This window comes from Syngnathus floridae, chromosome 19, assembly GCF_059516105.1.
Source record: "Syngnathus floridae isolate MCC-2025c chromosome 19, RoL_Sflo_1.0, whole genome shotgun sequence".
NCBI classification, from domain to species: domain Eukaryota; kingdom Metazoa; phylum Chordata; class Actinopteri; order Syngnathiformes; family Syngnathidae; genus Syngnathus; species Syngnathus floridae.
The window spans coordinates 4,399,944-4,415,643 of NC_142431.1; the positions used below are offsets into that span (position 1 = coordinate 4,399,944).

General features: G+C 44.7%; 1 protein-coding gene across 2 annotated transcripts; it reads left to right on the forward strand.

Annotated features, from left to right (window-relative positions):
• The first annotated feature begins 502 nt into the window (after window positions 1-502).
• On the forward strand, window positions 503-9,364 carry ism2b (isthmin 2b). Of its 2 annotated transcripts, none has more exons than XM_088362441.1 (6): window positions 503-1,188; window positions 4,483-4,722; window positions 5,789-6,110; window positions 7,449-7,580; window positions 7,648-7,716; window positions 7,783-9,364. In XM_088362441.1, the coding sequence occupies exons 1-6, from the start codon at window positions 1,078-1,080 to the stop codon at window positions 8,298-8,300; spliced, it is 1,392 nt and encodes a 463-aa protein (XP_088218567.1). In that variant the 5' UTR covers window positions 503-1,077; the 3' UTR covers window positions 8,301-9,364. The 2 variants fall into 2 exon arrangements, with proteins under 2 accessions (XP_088218567.1, XP_088218566.1); XM_088362440.1 differs by having other exon boundaries at window positions 506-1,188; window positions 7,446-7,580.
• Window positions 9,365-15,700: the final 6,336 nt, after the last annotated feature.

Sequence of the window (15,700 nt, forward strand, 5' to 3'; positions counted from 1 at the left end):
AAATCAACCAAGAATACTTCACTCAGATTTTCTTTTGAAATTAAAGAGGGGAAATAGGATACAGAACAATTACTCTAAATGTCTTCATTGAAGAAAAATAGGCTTATGGACTTTTGCAATTAGAAATACTGCAGCATTTTAAACATCTCTGGAGCATTTTTAAGGTTTAAAAAACCGCTTGCAAGATTTGAATGTCATTTATCTAATCCAGCCAACATTTTGGCTTCTATTTTTTTAGTTACTTTTGAAATCAAGTAATCAGTAAATAATCTATTCTGACCAAGTAGTGTAATTTTTTTTTTTTTACAAATATAGGGAGTACAAGTAAAATCATAAAGGAAGATAAGTACAGAAACTTGATCAATTTGCTGAAATCTACTTAAGTAACAAAATAATTGTACTTTGTTTCTACGCACGCGCACACGCACGCGCGCGCACACACACACACACAGCTGTTTGCAATGAGCATTGACGGTTCCCACCCCCAACTCCCACAGCTTGGACCCAGTAAAACTGCGTGCGTAAAAAGGCACGTTTACCGACACCGGATGGCTGGGCTGGGCGGCGCGCGCACAAACAGACGCGCACATTCACTCGAAGCGCGCCAGCGGATGAACTTCAACTATATAATGGATTCACGCATCAGACAATTTACGTAGACGAGCTCCAAACCATGCGCTCCAGATGTCCGTGCATCGGAAGAAAACACCCACCCACCCACGACGGAGTGACTCACAGTTTAAAGTAGTTGAATAAGCGGTCGCCGGTGCGGACGGGGAGATTTCTGCGTGGGGTTATCTGGCTCCTTTGTGCTCCTACTTAAAGCCAGCCGTGCCAAAGCTTCGTGGTTTTATGGGGCAGAGAGGCGTTGAGCTGCATCCGCCACACGCACACGCAGCTGGTGACACATATGGATAGCACGCGTGCGCATCTTCAAGTGCCACACTTTTGGCTCGCTTGAAACTCCCATTTATCTTGAAAATTGTGGCGAGTGTCAGACAATTTACGCACACCAAGCTTAGAAATAGAGAGAGGCTTCCAAAAACTTTTTGTTGGGACACAAGAACTTTGAAGAAGATGCGTCAGGAGATGGTGAGGAGACTTCAGATGTCGCTTGTCATGTTCTCCATGCTGCTGCTTAGCTTGGCCACGGGATTCCCAAGCAGACACAGAAATTCTGCTCACAAGGTATGAATATTTATTTATTTATTTATTTATTTATTTATTTATTTGAGGTCCAATGAATAATCAACAACTAATCGATTATCAAATTCTTGATCATTATTTTTTGTGAATTCTTTATTGGTTTAGGTACTTATTTGCATTCTTTGTGTTGAATTAAAATAACCACAAGTCTCTGGCATAGATGAATACACATATATATAATAAATTAAAAATTTATCTTTAATATATACAATAATATTAATTTGTCGCAAAAAGTAATACACTGATATTGATCTATCCATCCCTCCATCCAAGCATGTAAGTTCGATCCACAATGGGGAAATTCATTTATTAACACCAATAATAATACTCCTGAAATGTTTCAAATTAGCCCCACTGAAATATTCCTTCACAGCCCACTAATTTCTTTCATGGTTCCTCATCTCTTACCTTGTACAGTAAAGTTTGCCATGTCTCGATCATAACAAATGCATCACTCTTTTTTTTGCCCACATAAAAACACATCAGTTTTAGTATGACACCCCTTTAGAGCATTTTTTTGTTGCACGTGGATCAAAGTCTGTTTGTGTCAGGGTTCAGTTGACGTTCCTTCTTGTGTGGCCTCTTATAGATGCTCCGTTGGCTCCAAAAAAAAAAAAAAAAAAGGTAGCAGTTGTACCTTCATTACGATCAACGGGGTGTGTCCGTAAATGCTGGATGGAGAGATTAGTAAAGGGTAGAGGGGAAACTGAGTAAAGAGGGAGCCCATTAATGATTGCTTATGTAACCAGAATAAGACGACCTCTCTAAATCTGTCACACTGCACCTCGGGTCAAGTGTCATTCATCTGATTGTTTACGTTAGCCTTTTTTTGTGTTAATGCGGAATTTCCTGTTTTGGGGTTCCCCCCCACACACATATAACACAAAAGGAGGCGTGTTGAATGGAATACTGCGATCTGTTGGCCTTGTCTGTTTTCCCATCCTGACCTCTACGACCTCACCCCTGATTCTACCATCCGTTTGTTTTCACTTTTTGCCCTCTTGGAAAAGATGGCGATCAAAGGGCGGGTTATCGTTTATTGTTCTTTTGTAATGGCTTGGAAAGAGCCAAGTAGAAGCCTTTGATATGTTCATACACATAAATCACAACTGTGTCATTGCTCGCCTTCTCCACACCCTTCAAGGTTACAACTTTATCGCTCACGCTCAGGCTCAACCCATCTTCACTTCCTTTTTCTGACCCGAGTGCATCATCAAATGAATTTCTGTGAATTTTACACAAATCCAGAATTCATTTAATAAAAGAAGCTTCAAGCCCTTTTAATGCCATCCCCTAGTTTCCTCTCAAACTAAAATGTGTGTATCAAAAAACTCCGATAGCTTAATGCTAACACATAATGGGAAACACAACAGACAGGCTAACAAAGCATTTATGTTTTCTTGTTATCCACCCTTTAAGGAATATTTGAACAGACGGTGCAGCAACACATGTAGACATAAAATATACTCACAGGCATATATTCTTTATCCCCTGCAAAAAATGACTCATTACTGAGTCACTTACCATAGTTATAAAAAAATCTCAGTTTTTCTTACGTACGTAATGTGAGTAGTTTTCCCACTTATGCCTGAATCTCTCAACAATGTTTGTGCGAGGGTAGACACTGTCTTGGGGCCAGGCAGAGGTCCCCGACTGCATCCATACGGCGATCCTGTTAAACACACCGCATGCCGTCAGCCTTTGGGCCTTTGATCAGAATGGAGAAGGAGGAGGAGGATGAGAGCAGGATCACAGAAGACGAGGGGGAGGAAGAGGATGATATACAACGTAAAAGAACACAGGATCCAGATGTGTAGCAGGATGAGATGAGCAAGATGTGAAAGAATGCAGACTCACATGTGACTACGTCGTTGTTGTAAGGGCACACGTGTGAATATATAAAAGGCGTGTGAGTGGATGGATTTGACGCTGATGCATTGTTAATAACCGGAAAGTAAATTACTGTATTTTCCTCCCCCCCCCAGTGGTGACCAGAGGGAGTTACATTTGCAGAGTGCCAGGTGTTTGCTTGAAAGGCGGCCTTGATTTGTACAACTACTTATGTACGGTTGCAATTGTTAGCTGATTGGTCAGCAAATAATTACTCGTGTTCCAATGGGAACGGAATTTGTAGCTGCCTTACATCAGTGTGGGTGATAGACACACCTGGTTGAAAAGAGTTTTTGTATTATTTTTTTGTATCTTTTATTATTCCTTTTTTTTTCTCATTTTAATTTCTTCATTATGTTCGTCTTAATCTTTAAGTGCTATTTACATCGAGACTATAAATAGCATTTAAAGGGAATGAGAAAAGCTATGATTCAAGTTGTATGTGAACATTCCCACAACAGCGCAGACCGCCCTTTCTTAGATCCACCACCCTGCACCAACACCAAGTATCGCTAGAGACAGCGACTAGGTGGCACCGCATGATTTATTTTTCCAAGATGAGCCATTTATGTTAGAGAAAACTATATTGTCGACCAGCGGCTTCTGTTGACGTGTCATTCATCATGCTTGACAAGCTTGAGGCTTTTTTTGTTCACATGCTTGCATTTGACCCTCCACATAACTTCTTTATGGGACAATCACAGCCACCGAATAGAAAGTACGTCCTGTTCTGGTTGCCATAACTGTAAATCATCAGCCGTTGGGTCATTAATGCAGACATTTCCTCTGGTAGCCCCCTCCTCAACTACCAGCGCTCTATATAGGCCACAAGCTGGCACAATCTTCAAATTCCACTCCTCTCATATGTTTAGGTCAGTTTAATGTGCTCACAATGACACAGATCTAAAGTTCGTTCGACTTTTTGCAAATCTAATACATCAGTTTGTTTACTTTTTCAATACTGTACAGCGTAAATTAATCCGTGGGATATTGTGATTATTATTTACATTGATTCTATTTTTGTCGTCGCATTCTTCCAGTAAGGTTAAAATAAGTGGTTGGCGTAGTGGCCCTAGCCGCGGGCACATACACAAGCGCAGGGGTCTCACGCCTCCCAGGCCCTCTCATTAAAGCTAAAAGAGGATCTTTCTGGCACAGACCCCTCTTTGTCCATGGCCTGGATGCCATGACTGTTGTGGGAAAAAAAAAAAAAAAAGAGAATGAAATACACGAAGGCCGGTTAGTCACTTGGCCGGTGAGACGGATGCCTCGGAGTCTCTTATGAACAATCTGCAGAGACATTTTTCGCATTTCATGAAATAGTGATGAAAATGAATCATGATTGAAACTACACGTTTGACCCAGACGCCTCTCCTATGCAATCAGGGTCACGGCCACAGCGCTGGGCTCCAGTATGACCCAGACGCCTTGGAGAAGCAGAACCAAGTGCAAAGTGTGCCGGACCCCCACAGCCATCAAAGAAAGTGGAACCACCCTCAGCACCGTTCTGTTGGAGTACTTCCTCAGCCAGAACCCGAGGAGGAGACGAAACCCTTCATCCTGGATTTGAAGAACTTCCCAGACTTATCTAATGCTGATTTGAACTCTCAGAACCCGAACATACAGGTGAGTGAAGTGAATTTGTTGACGTCAAGCACAATGAACGTAGAGAATTGAGCGCACCTAATCAAGTAGCACAGATTCCATTCATCCTTTTTTTGACTATAAAATACCATTGAACCCAAAAAGTGACTTCCCCTTGACTCCTTCCAAGCGCACCGATGACTCATTGAGGTAATGAGAGCGAGTTGCTTGGAATAAATGCTCACATTCTCTCCTTGAGAGGTTGATCGGTCGTGCCTAAACGCTCACGTCTAGCTGGCTTGCAAACATCCAAGGCGATATCGTCATCACAGGCGTCATTGGACGCTTCATTTCTTGTGACGACTTCGTAACAGGTGAAGCTAAACAGTCACTGATGCGCTTTTAATGTTCCGGCAAAACAATTTCAACTGATTATTAAATAGTTTGAGTTCCTGAATGCATCGTGATATATCAATTGGTATTTCATTATGACAGAGTAACGGATATGATGATAAAAAAAAAAATCTGAAATATGAGTGCAAATTTGCAAAAGCTACAAATTGCTGGTGGTAAAGCAGTGAGTGACTCCATAATGACAGGGTGGACAGCAATGTCAACGATCCATAAAAGCGGTTCAATGCATGATAAAAATGACTCGATTTAACAAATAACTTGTGGACAATAACAGCCTATGGGATTTTTTTTTTTAGTTTACAGTGTAAACTCATTTTTTTCACGGGCCGCATAGTAGTCATAGCTTCTCTCGGAGGGCCAACCCGAATAAATGTATGAGCACCTCATATTATATACAGTAAAAGCTACAAAACAAACTGACAAATAACTCGTTTTCAAATCAGACGAGTGAAAACTGGTCAAATAATTAAAAAAAAAAGATATTAAAAGTGAAGACAATTTGCAATTCTAGTAATGACACAAATTTGATGCACAATTTGTCTTCACGGGCCACATAAAATGATGTGCCGGGCCGTATCTGGCCCCCGGGCCTTGAGTTTGACACCTCGTGTAAACTTTACACGATACATTTTTAAGTCTGCTTCATGACGCCAGTGATTTTGACCCATAGAGTGCATGTGCTTTTTAAATGCAGGTCACCATCGAGGTGGTGGATGACCCTCAGATGGAGGTCGAGATGGACCTGGCCTCGGATAACGACTGGATCCCATCGTCTTCCTCCTCGCCTTCTTCCTCAGTAGATTGGCTGGGAGGGAAGAAGCTTTTCTGGCCTCTTTTCTGGAGTTACACCGACTCGGGCGAGGAAAGCAACAGTCGCTCAACCGTAGAAGAAACCGGTGAGGAAGAGGAGGAAGATTATTCTCTCTACGGCAGCGAGGAGCCCTCGCTCAGCGGAGTCGGTGGCGATTGGGGTAGTTACTGGAACGAAGGCTGGGATCCAGTACAGACCTACTATGGTAAGCATTTGCTTGATCCAAAAAAATGCATAAGGGCAAATTTGGGGAATTTGATCTTGGACAATGGAGAAGCGATAATGGGAAGCGATGTCAAACAACAAAGCGGTTTTCGGAAGGCTGCATGTCAAACGGTCCCAGAACAGCAAACAATGTCGGCGTGCGAGGCAGGACGAGCACTCGACCGTCCAAACATTGCGGCTTCTGGCCGCTTTGAAGTCGACACTGGTTGCGATGGTCGTCTTTTGAAGATGGCTCCGATGCGCTCGCTAATGGCAGCGTGAGGCGGCCACTGTTCTCGGACACAAAACAGTCCTCTGCTTGTGGACAATTAGAGGGCACATTGGGAACGCAGACTGACAGGGGCCATTCCGATGGGCCTTTCATCCTCGCCCGGGTCCCCACGGGCTCCCCCAACATCCCAACGGCCCTCGCTGCCCTCTGCGGCTCAGTTCAAGAATTTCCAAAGGTGGGGGGGGGGGGGGTTCAGGGTTCCACATAACTTCTACAACTATCTTCCCCTCTCTGTTTTGCCTCATCTGAAAATGTTGTGTCAGCTTAAACCATTGCTGAAAAAAGGCGTCGAATATATCGTTAAAAGAAAGAAGCGCAAATAGCGGAGAAAGTTTTGTTTCTGGCTGAAGCAGGTACCGGAAAAAACATGTTTTGACTGTAAACATTTCTCCTGGTTGTGACGACACACGCACAATATGCCAGCCAGAGGCAACAATGCCCATTAAGTGGTCACTTCTAAAGACTTGGCGCATATAAATCAAGGATGCCTGCCATAGCTTCTTCTGTAATTAAGACGCTCCTGAGACCTCATTCCCGTACGGCCACATGGCGAGGTGGCAACGCCCACAAAGTCAAATTGGTTTGCGTGCTACACCCAAGCTGGTATTTCTGCAGCCGCTTCGCCTTTAATCACGAGTGGCTTGTTTTCAGTGTTATTAACGCCACAAGAAAACGTGGTGCAGACGTGGAGAGCCGCAGCACAGCTTCTCTCTCTAATTTCACTTCAGGCCTCTCGAAAAGAATTTGGCTCGGGATGGGAAAGGTTAGATCAAGAGAAAATGGTCACTTCTATGAAATGACACAGGCTCGCCGAAAAATCCTCAAGTGCACGTTGAGTTCAATGCACGACACGATTTGAAAATGTTTGGGTTCATGATCCCCATAAAACCTTTTGAAGATTGTTTTTCACTGCCAAGCTACTCTCATCTTCGCATACGCTCTTGTCAACATGTCAATTATATTCAAACCTCAAACGCAGTCCAAAATATGGCGGGGAAGCACAGCTACTGTTTGTCTGACTTTTTTTTTTGTTTGTGACTCCAGCAGAGACTGACGAGTGGACTCCGTGGTCACCGTGTTCGGTCACATGCGGACCCGGTGAGAAGAAGAGGACAAAGTCTTGCGGCTACTCTTGCACGCTGACAGAAGCCTCAAAGTGTGACCTGGAACCTTGTCCAGGTGAGATAACCGACGGTGGACATTTTGGATATGTTCAACCTTTAATCACTGCTCGCTCTCCACACAGGTGAAGACAACAGTGTGATCGAACCTTTTCCTTTCGACATGGAGAACGGAACGGAGCCGTTTGGAACAGGTCAGTCTCATTTACCTTTGCGCACATTTCAACAGCATTCATCAAATGGTGTCATCTCTGCTGCAGATGTGGACAGCTGTGAAAAGTGGCTCAACTGCAAGAGCGACTTTCTCCAGAGGTACCTCCGCCAGGTGTTCCTGGAGCTGCCCAACTGCCCTTGCTCCTTCCCCTCCGAGGTGGCGTACACGGTGGTGAGCATCCACGACGACTCTCACGGACGGACGTTCCGATGGCGCGACGCCAGCGGCCCCAAGGAACGCCTCGACATCTACAAGCCGTCGGCCCGAGGCTGCATCCGCTCGGCGCTCTCCGGCGAGTCGTCCACGTTGGCGGCGCAGCACTGTTGCTACGACGACCGCGGGCGGCTCATCACCAGGGGGAAAGGCGCCGGCATGCCTAATCTAATCAGCACCGAGTTCTCGCCGGAGCTGCACTTCAAAGTAGACGTGCTGCCTTGGATCCTGTGTAAGGGAGACTGGAGCCGTTTCCACGCCGTGCGACCCCCCAATAACGGCCTCAAGTGTCCGGAGAACCCCCATGAAGATGTGTTCATGAATGAATTGGAGGAGGCCAGGGAGTACTGACGGACCTGAATGTCAGCCGACTTTTAAAACGTCATGTACTGTTTTGTCCCGAGCATGCGGCAGCCATTTATCATGCATTACCAAGAGAATTACCTTCCCCCATCTTCTCACAACAGGCTCCAATGAAGTGGCAATGAAATGGCATCTTACATTTTGAAATCACTTGGAATCAGGAGTTAAGTGTGTCGCTCAAAACTGTGCTTTTTAAGAATGGTGGCAAGATTTTGATCCCCCCCACACCCCTCCCTCGGCCATCAATTTCGTTTAAGAGCCAGAAGAAAAAGTTGAGGTGGGTGCCAAAGAGTTGAAAGTTGATATTTGGTGCCGACGTACATCCAAGCTCCTTCGTCTCTATGGTGCGCGTGTACGAGACGAAACTCCCGGGCTTTGTGTTTGTGTCTCTACCATGTTCTCAGGGGGACTCCAAAAGTAATGACAAAAAAAAAAGATGTCATCCGTTTACCTCGACAGTTGGACCTGGTACGAAGCAGGGTGGGTCATCCAGATCAGAAGTGAAGAAAAGGTGATGCTTTGCGTTCATTTGTGGTGATCACACCGAAAGAGTGTTCCTGTTCCTGTTAAAACAAAAACATACATTATAGTTCAGCTAAATAATGGTGGAATGGTTCTGATCGGCTTGTATCCATGCTGGCTCCAAATCCCCTTGTTTTTTCTTCAGGAACTGATTTGAACGGAAGGCACTTTATTTAAGGTATGTACTGTATATATAAAAAAAAAAAATGCAAAAGATTTATGGATTAACAGATGATGCGAAGATGGCCCGATCAAGTGTCAAGTTTTTGTGCTTTCTGAATCTAGTTTGACATCTTTGGTCTTGTACAGTATTTATTTGTCTGATCGCTCTTTTTTTTTTTAAGCTTTCAAACATGGTGCAGCTGTTGGACTGACGTGAAAGCACCACATTAAAAAAAAAAAAAAAAAGAATAATTCGCATTGCTACATCCAGCAGCATCCTGCGTTTATGTTGTTGTCCTGCAATGCTCTTTGTTGTTACAATCATGCTGAAGAAATATATATAAAAAAAAGATATTGCATCCATCATACTTTTTGAGGCATTTTTTCTTTTTACACTCCAATGCTGACGTTCAAGAAAGTGGAACAGATGCCTTTTGGGGATGAAGGGGGGGGGGGGGCGCTTAATGATCTGTGACCTTGTGGTTTGTATATCGCTGTCCTCCTTGATGAGAACTAATGGAGTCTCTAACCCTTATAAATATTTGAAAAAATAACAACTCAACAAAGTCTACTTGTCTGAGTAGCCGTTATGTAAACTCGGCTACATCAATTGAGCCTACCTGCAAACACAATTAGGATAAAATCATAAAAAACGACCAAGATTGATTATGATGTCCTGCATTGTTGAGGATTAAGTACAATTGAAAGGTCACGCTTATGGAAATCCATAAGCTTAGGCAAATCGATGCTCTAATTCCTCATATCCATTCAGAGAGAAGTAGAACATCAGGTTGGGACAAGTGGGACACAATTAACAGAGGGGTGCACTAATGTTAGATTCCTCCGATTACTTACTCAATGAGAGAAGGCCTTAGTTGGTGGCTGCAAATGAGAGTAGTGAGGGAAACGAGCCAAACACATGTTGAACACATTGCAGCCACAGTGTAAACACACAAATAACCACAGATGTGTAAAGACGCAGGTATTTAGCGGGGCTTTATGTGAAAATAAACTACTCATATGAGGTACTTTTAAGAATGTGACCACTAGCGTAAACTAAGACGTATGAAAATGTCACATTAAAGGCAATGATGTTGAATGTAGGGCAACTAACCACTGAAAATCACCAATTACTATCTTGCCAGCCAGAAACCCACATAGGCAAATGAAGCTTCGTATTTGCTTCATGAAACATCAGTGATCAGAATCGGTGTAGTATCGTGAGTATTTGTGAACGGGCACATAAATAAATGATTGAGCAAAGGTGGCCGCTGGGTGTGTACAGATGTGTTTACTTTGAGTGGCTGGCAGCAACACGAGATTTCCTGTGGGTGTACCGCAGGCCGCTCCGAGCTGCAAACAGCGTGGCCCTGTTTAAAAACGGCACACACACGAGTAAGACCCCCCACCACCCACCACCCCGAGCTTCCCTGGCTGCATGCAGACTGCCTGCAAACAAACCAGACACAGTGCATCAATGCTCGTGTGTCCACACACGTATTTGAGCTGCTCTACCTGCTGGATTTGCCCACACACAAAAAATACCAGCGGACCTTAAATCTGGTGGATTATGCGGTCTTGGACTTATCCCATTCCTTAGGCAGCTTGAAACACTGAGACGCTTTGTCTGGATCCGCAGGTTGAAACTTTAACTCAAGAGAATCAACGTTTTCTTTACTTTCCAGCTTGGACACATCCTAGTTTGCATGTTGGCTGAATGTCAGTAAACACAAAATATTCGGAAAAATCTTTTTCTGTACACAAACAACTAGTGTGAGCTGAATTGCGTAACATCTGCGCATATTCCTTTTCTTGGTTGTGTTGTCATCTAATTACTATTTTATTCTGAAATCCTTTACATCCTGTGTTTACTTGCGGTAGGCCAAACAACACACCCGGACACGCTATGACATGTCACGAGGCTTGAAATCTCAAGTCGAAATAAAAATCAAATGACCTCAGACAAAAAGGGGTCACCAATATGGTGCCCGTGGGTACTTAGTCCCTCGTCTAATGGGCACAAATTGAAATCCAAACGACTTAAAAACACCGTAAAAGGAGATTGGAATCTGTGATATTCTGCAGATATTTATTTGGACCCCCACCACCCCTACCCAATAAAATTCAATATAATAGCTTTGTTGAAGCATACCAGGAACTTTGAGGCCAGTCACAACATCAAACAGCTCGAGCATTTACGCAAGACTATTTGTGGCTCAATTTCACAAAAGAATTATGAACTGCTGAGTTATTATGAACAACATGTACATGTAGATGGTGACTAGCTTGTGAACCAGAAGATTTAAAGTATTTATCTTAATGTAATGGAATGCAAGCAAAATGGATGAACAGACAGTGAATACATTATTTCAGAAAACATTATGCAGCAAATGAGAATTTTTTATCCCATAAAATTATAATCTGCACTTTTTTATTTTTACATAATAAAAAAGTTATATTTATCTATATTTATCAGGATTATTTCAAGACAGTCAGTGATTACTTTTGCTGTTCAGAAAAGGCCTAAAAAAAAAGGGGGGGGCATAGTGGCATTCTAGTAGCCTCTTGTGGTAAGACTGTGTATTACAACTTGACGTCAACTGTTTATTCAGTGCACATTGAATTCAATAATGAATTTGTATCCACATTGACGTAGCAAGTGACAACCTTTATTTCCATCAACTAGCTGATCACTGTAGGTGTTGGTGTCAATGATTACGTTTCAATTATTAAAGCACTGCTGGAGACGAGTGTAATTGCATTATCAGCGGCTGAGATGGAGAAAGAGTCCTTGCGTGGGGTGAAATGTATTATGTACATATTGGTGTGCTCTATTTGGCAATATTTCGGTCCGTGTCACTTTTGGTCATTGGAAAAACGACTGGTTAATTGATTTTCATACATACAGCTTGATTTGATCGTTTGTTGAATTGCACGACTAAGTCTAATAACTGCTTGATTTTCCAATTTTACTTTACTTTATTCGCCAATTAAAACATAAAAATCGGCTTAATCATGCTTTATATGACAATATGTGTAGGTACACCTTCAATAGATACACTACACAAGGTTTAAAAAAAAAAAGAGTAAATTAGGCACATCAAGGTAATTTCTCGCACCTGGGATCAAACCAAGATCTTAGCGAGCAAGAGCTCGAGTCATTAACCAGTCGGCTATTTCGACCGGCAGTCTAGGGTCAGGCTTGCTCTCGCTTTTGCTGTGCTTAGGGTTAGGGTTAGGGTTTGTGTTCGGCTTGCTCTCGCTTTTGCTGTGCTTAGGGTTAGGCTTGCTCTTGCTGTGCTTAGGGTTAGGGTTAGGGTTTGTGTTCGGCTTGCTCTCGCTTTTGCTGTGCTTAGGCTTAGGGTTAGGCTTGCTCTTGCTGTGCTTAGGGTTAGGGTTAGGGTTTGTGTTAGGCTTGCTCTCGCTTTTGCTGTGCTTAGGCTTAGGGTCAGGCTTGCTCTCGCTTTTGCTGTGCTTAGGGTTAGGGTTAGGGTTTGTGTTCGGCTTGCTCTCGCTTTTGCTGTGCTTAGGCTTAGGGTTAGGCTTGCTCTTGCTGTGCTTAGGGTTAGGGTTAGGGTTAGGGTTTGTGTTAGGCTTGCTCTCGCTTTTGCTGTGCTTAGGCTTAAGGGTTAGGCTTGCTCTTGCTGTGCTTAGGGTTAGGGTTAGGGTTTGTGTTCGGCTTGCTCTCGCTTTTGCTGTGCTTAGGGTTAGGCTTGCTCTTGCTGTGCTTAGGGTTAGGGTTAGGGTTTGTGTTAGGCTTGCTCTCGCTTTTGCTGTGCTTAGGCTTAGGGTTAGGCTTGCTCTCGCTTTTGCTGTGCTTAGGGTTAGGGTTTGTGTTAGGCTTGCTCTCGCTTTTGCTGTGCTTAGGGTTAAGCTTGCTCTTGCTGTACTTAGGGTTAGGGTTTGTGTTCGGCTTGCTCTCGCTTTTGCTGTGCTTAGGCTTAGGGTTAGGCTTGCTCTTGCTGTGCTTAGGCTTAGGGTTAGGCTTGCTCTTGCTGTGCTTAGGGTTAGGGTTAGGGTTTTTGTTAGGCTTGCTCTCGCTTTTGCTGTGCTTAGGCTTAAGGGTTAGGCTTGCTCTTGCTGTGCTTAGGGTTAGGGTTAGGGTTTGTGTTAGGCTTGCTCTCGCTTTTGCTGTGCTTAGGCTTAAGGGTTAGGCTTGCTCTTGCTGTGCTTAGGGTTAGGGTTAGGGTTTGTGTTCGGCTTGCTCTCGCTTTTGCTGTGCTTAGGGTTAGGCTTGCCCTTGCTGTGCTTAGGGTTAGGGTTAGGGTTTGTGTTAGGCTTGCTCTCGCTTTTGCTGTGCTTAGGCTTAGGGTTAGGCTTGCTCTTGCTGTGCTTAGGGTTAGGGTTAGGGTTTGTGTTCGGCTTGCTCTCGCTTTTGCTGTGCTTAGGCTTAGGGTTAGGCTTGCTCTTGCTGTGCTTAGGGTTAGGGTTAGGGTTTGTGTTCGGCTTGCTCTCGCTTTTGCTGTGCTTAAGGTTAGGCTTGCTCTTGCTGTGCTTAGGTTTAGGGTTTGTGTTAGGCTTGCTCTCGCTTTTGCTGTGCTTAGGCTTAGGGTTAGGCTTGCTCTGCTGTGGTTAGGGTTAGGGTTTGTGTTGGGCTTAGGCTTGCTTTTGCTGTGCTGAGGCTTAGGGTTAGGCTTGCTCTTGCTGTGGTTAGGGTTAGGGTTTGTGTTAGGCTTAGGCTTGCTTTTGCTGTACTGAGGCTTAGGGTTAGGCTTGCTCTTGCTGTGGTTAGGGTTAGGGTTTGTGTTAGGCTTAGGCTTGCTTTTGCTGTGCTGAGGCTTAGGGTTAGGCTTGCTCTTGCTGTGGTTAGGGTTAGGGTTAGGGTTTGTGTTAGGCTTAGGCTTGCTTTTGCTGTGCTGAGGCTTAGGGTTAGGCTTGCTCTTGCTGTGGTTAGGGTTAGGGTTAGGGTTTGTGTTAGGCTTAGGCTTGCTTTTGCTGTGCTGAGGCTTAGGGTTAGGCTTGCTCTGCTGTGGTTAGGGTTAGGGTTTGTGTTAGGCTTAGGCTTGCTTTTGCTGTGCTGAGGCTTAGGGTTAGGCTTGCTCTTGTTGTGGTTAGGGTTAGGGTTAGGGTTTGTGTTAGGCTTAGGCTTGCTTTTGCTGTGCTGAGGCTTAGGGTTAGGCTTGCTCTTGCTGTGGTTAGGGTTAGGGTTAGGGTTTGTGTTAGGCTTAAGCTTGCTTTTGCTGTGCTGAGGCTTAGGGTTAGGCTTGCTCTTGCTGTGGTTAGGGTTAGGGTTAGGGTTTGTGTTAGGCTTAGGCTTGCTTTTGCTGTGCTGAGGTTTAGGGTTAGGCTTGCTCTTGCTGTGGTTAGGGTTAGGGTTTGTGTTGGGCTTAGGCTTGCTTTTGCTGTGCTGAGGCTTAGGGTTAGGCTTGCTCTTGCTGTGGTTAGGGTTAGGGTTAGGGTTTGTGTTGGGCTTAGGCTTGCTTTTGCTGTGCTGAGGCTTAGGGTTAGGCTTGCTCTTGCTGTGGTTAGGGTTAGGGTTTGTGTTGGGCTTAGGCTTGCTTTTGCTGTGCTGAGGCTTAGGGTTAGGCTTGCTCTTGCTGTGGTTAGGGTTAGGGTTAGGGTTTGTGTTAGGCTTAGGCTTGCTTTTGCTGTGCTGAGGCTTAGGGTTAGGCTTGCTCTTGCTGTGGTTAGGGTTAGGGTTAGGGTTTGTGTTAGGCTTAGGCTTGCTTTTGCTGTGCTGAGGCTTAGGGTTAGGCTTGCTCTTGCTGTGGTTAGGGTTAGGGTTAGGGTTTGTGTTAGGCTTAGGCTTGCTTTTGCTGTGCTGAGGCTTAGGGTTAGGGTTGCTCTTGCTGTGGTTAGGGTTAGGGTTAGGGTTTGTGTTGGGCTTAGGCTTGCTTTTGCTGTGCTGAGGCTTAGGGTTAGGCTTGCTCTTGCTGTGGTTAGGGTTAGGGTTAGGGTTTGTGTTAGGCTTAGGCTTGCTTTTGGTGTGCTGAGGCTTAGGGTTAGGCTTGCTCTTGCTGTGGTTAGGGTTAGGGTTAGGGTTTGTGTTGGGCTTAGGCTTGCTTTTGCTGTGCTGAGGCTTAGGGTTAGGCTTGCTCTTGCTGTGGTTAGGGTTAGGGTTAGGGTTTGTGTTAGGCTTAGGCTTGCTTTTGCTGTGCTGAGGCTTAGGGTTAGGCTTGCTCTTGCTGTGGTTAGGGTTAGGGTTAGGGTTTGTGTTAGGCTTAGGCTTGCTTTTGCTGTGCTGAGGTTTAGGGTTAGGCTTGCTCTTGCTGTGGTTAGGGTTAGGGTTAGGGTTTGTGTTAGGCTTGCTCTTGCTGTGCTTAGGGTTAGGGTTAGAGTTTGTGTTAGGCTTGCTCTCGCTTTTGCTGTGCTTAGGGTTAGGCTTGCTCTTGCTGTGATTAGGGTTAGGGTTAGGGTTTGTGTTCGGCTTGCTCTCGCACAGCAAGAGCAAGCCTAACCCTAAGCCTAAGCACAGCAAAAGCGAGAGCAAGCCGAACACAAACCCTGGCCCTAACCCTAAGCACAGCGAAAGCGAGAACAAGCCTAACACAAACCCTAACCCTAAGCACAGCAAGAGCAAGCCTAACCCTAAGCCTCAGCACAGCAAAAGCAAGCCTAAGCCCAACACAAACCCTAACCCTAACCACAGCAGAGCAAGCCTAACCCTAAGCCTCAGCACAGCAAAAGCAAGCCTAAGCCCAACACAAACTCTAACCCTAACCCTAACCACAGCAAGAGCAAGCCTAACCCTAAACCTCAGCACA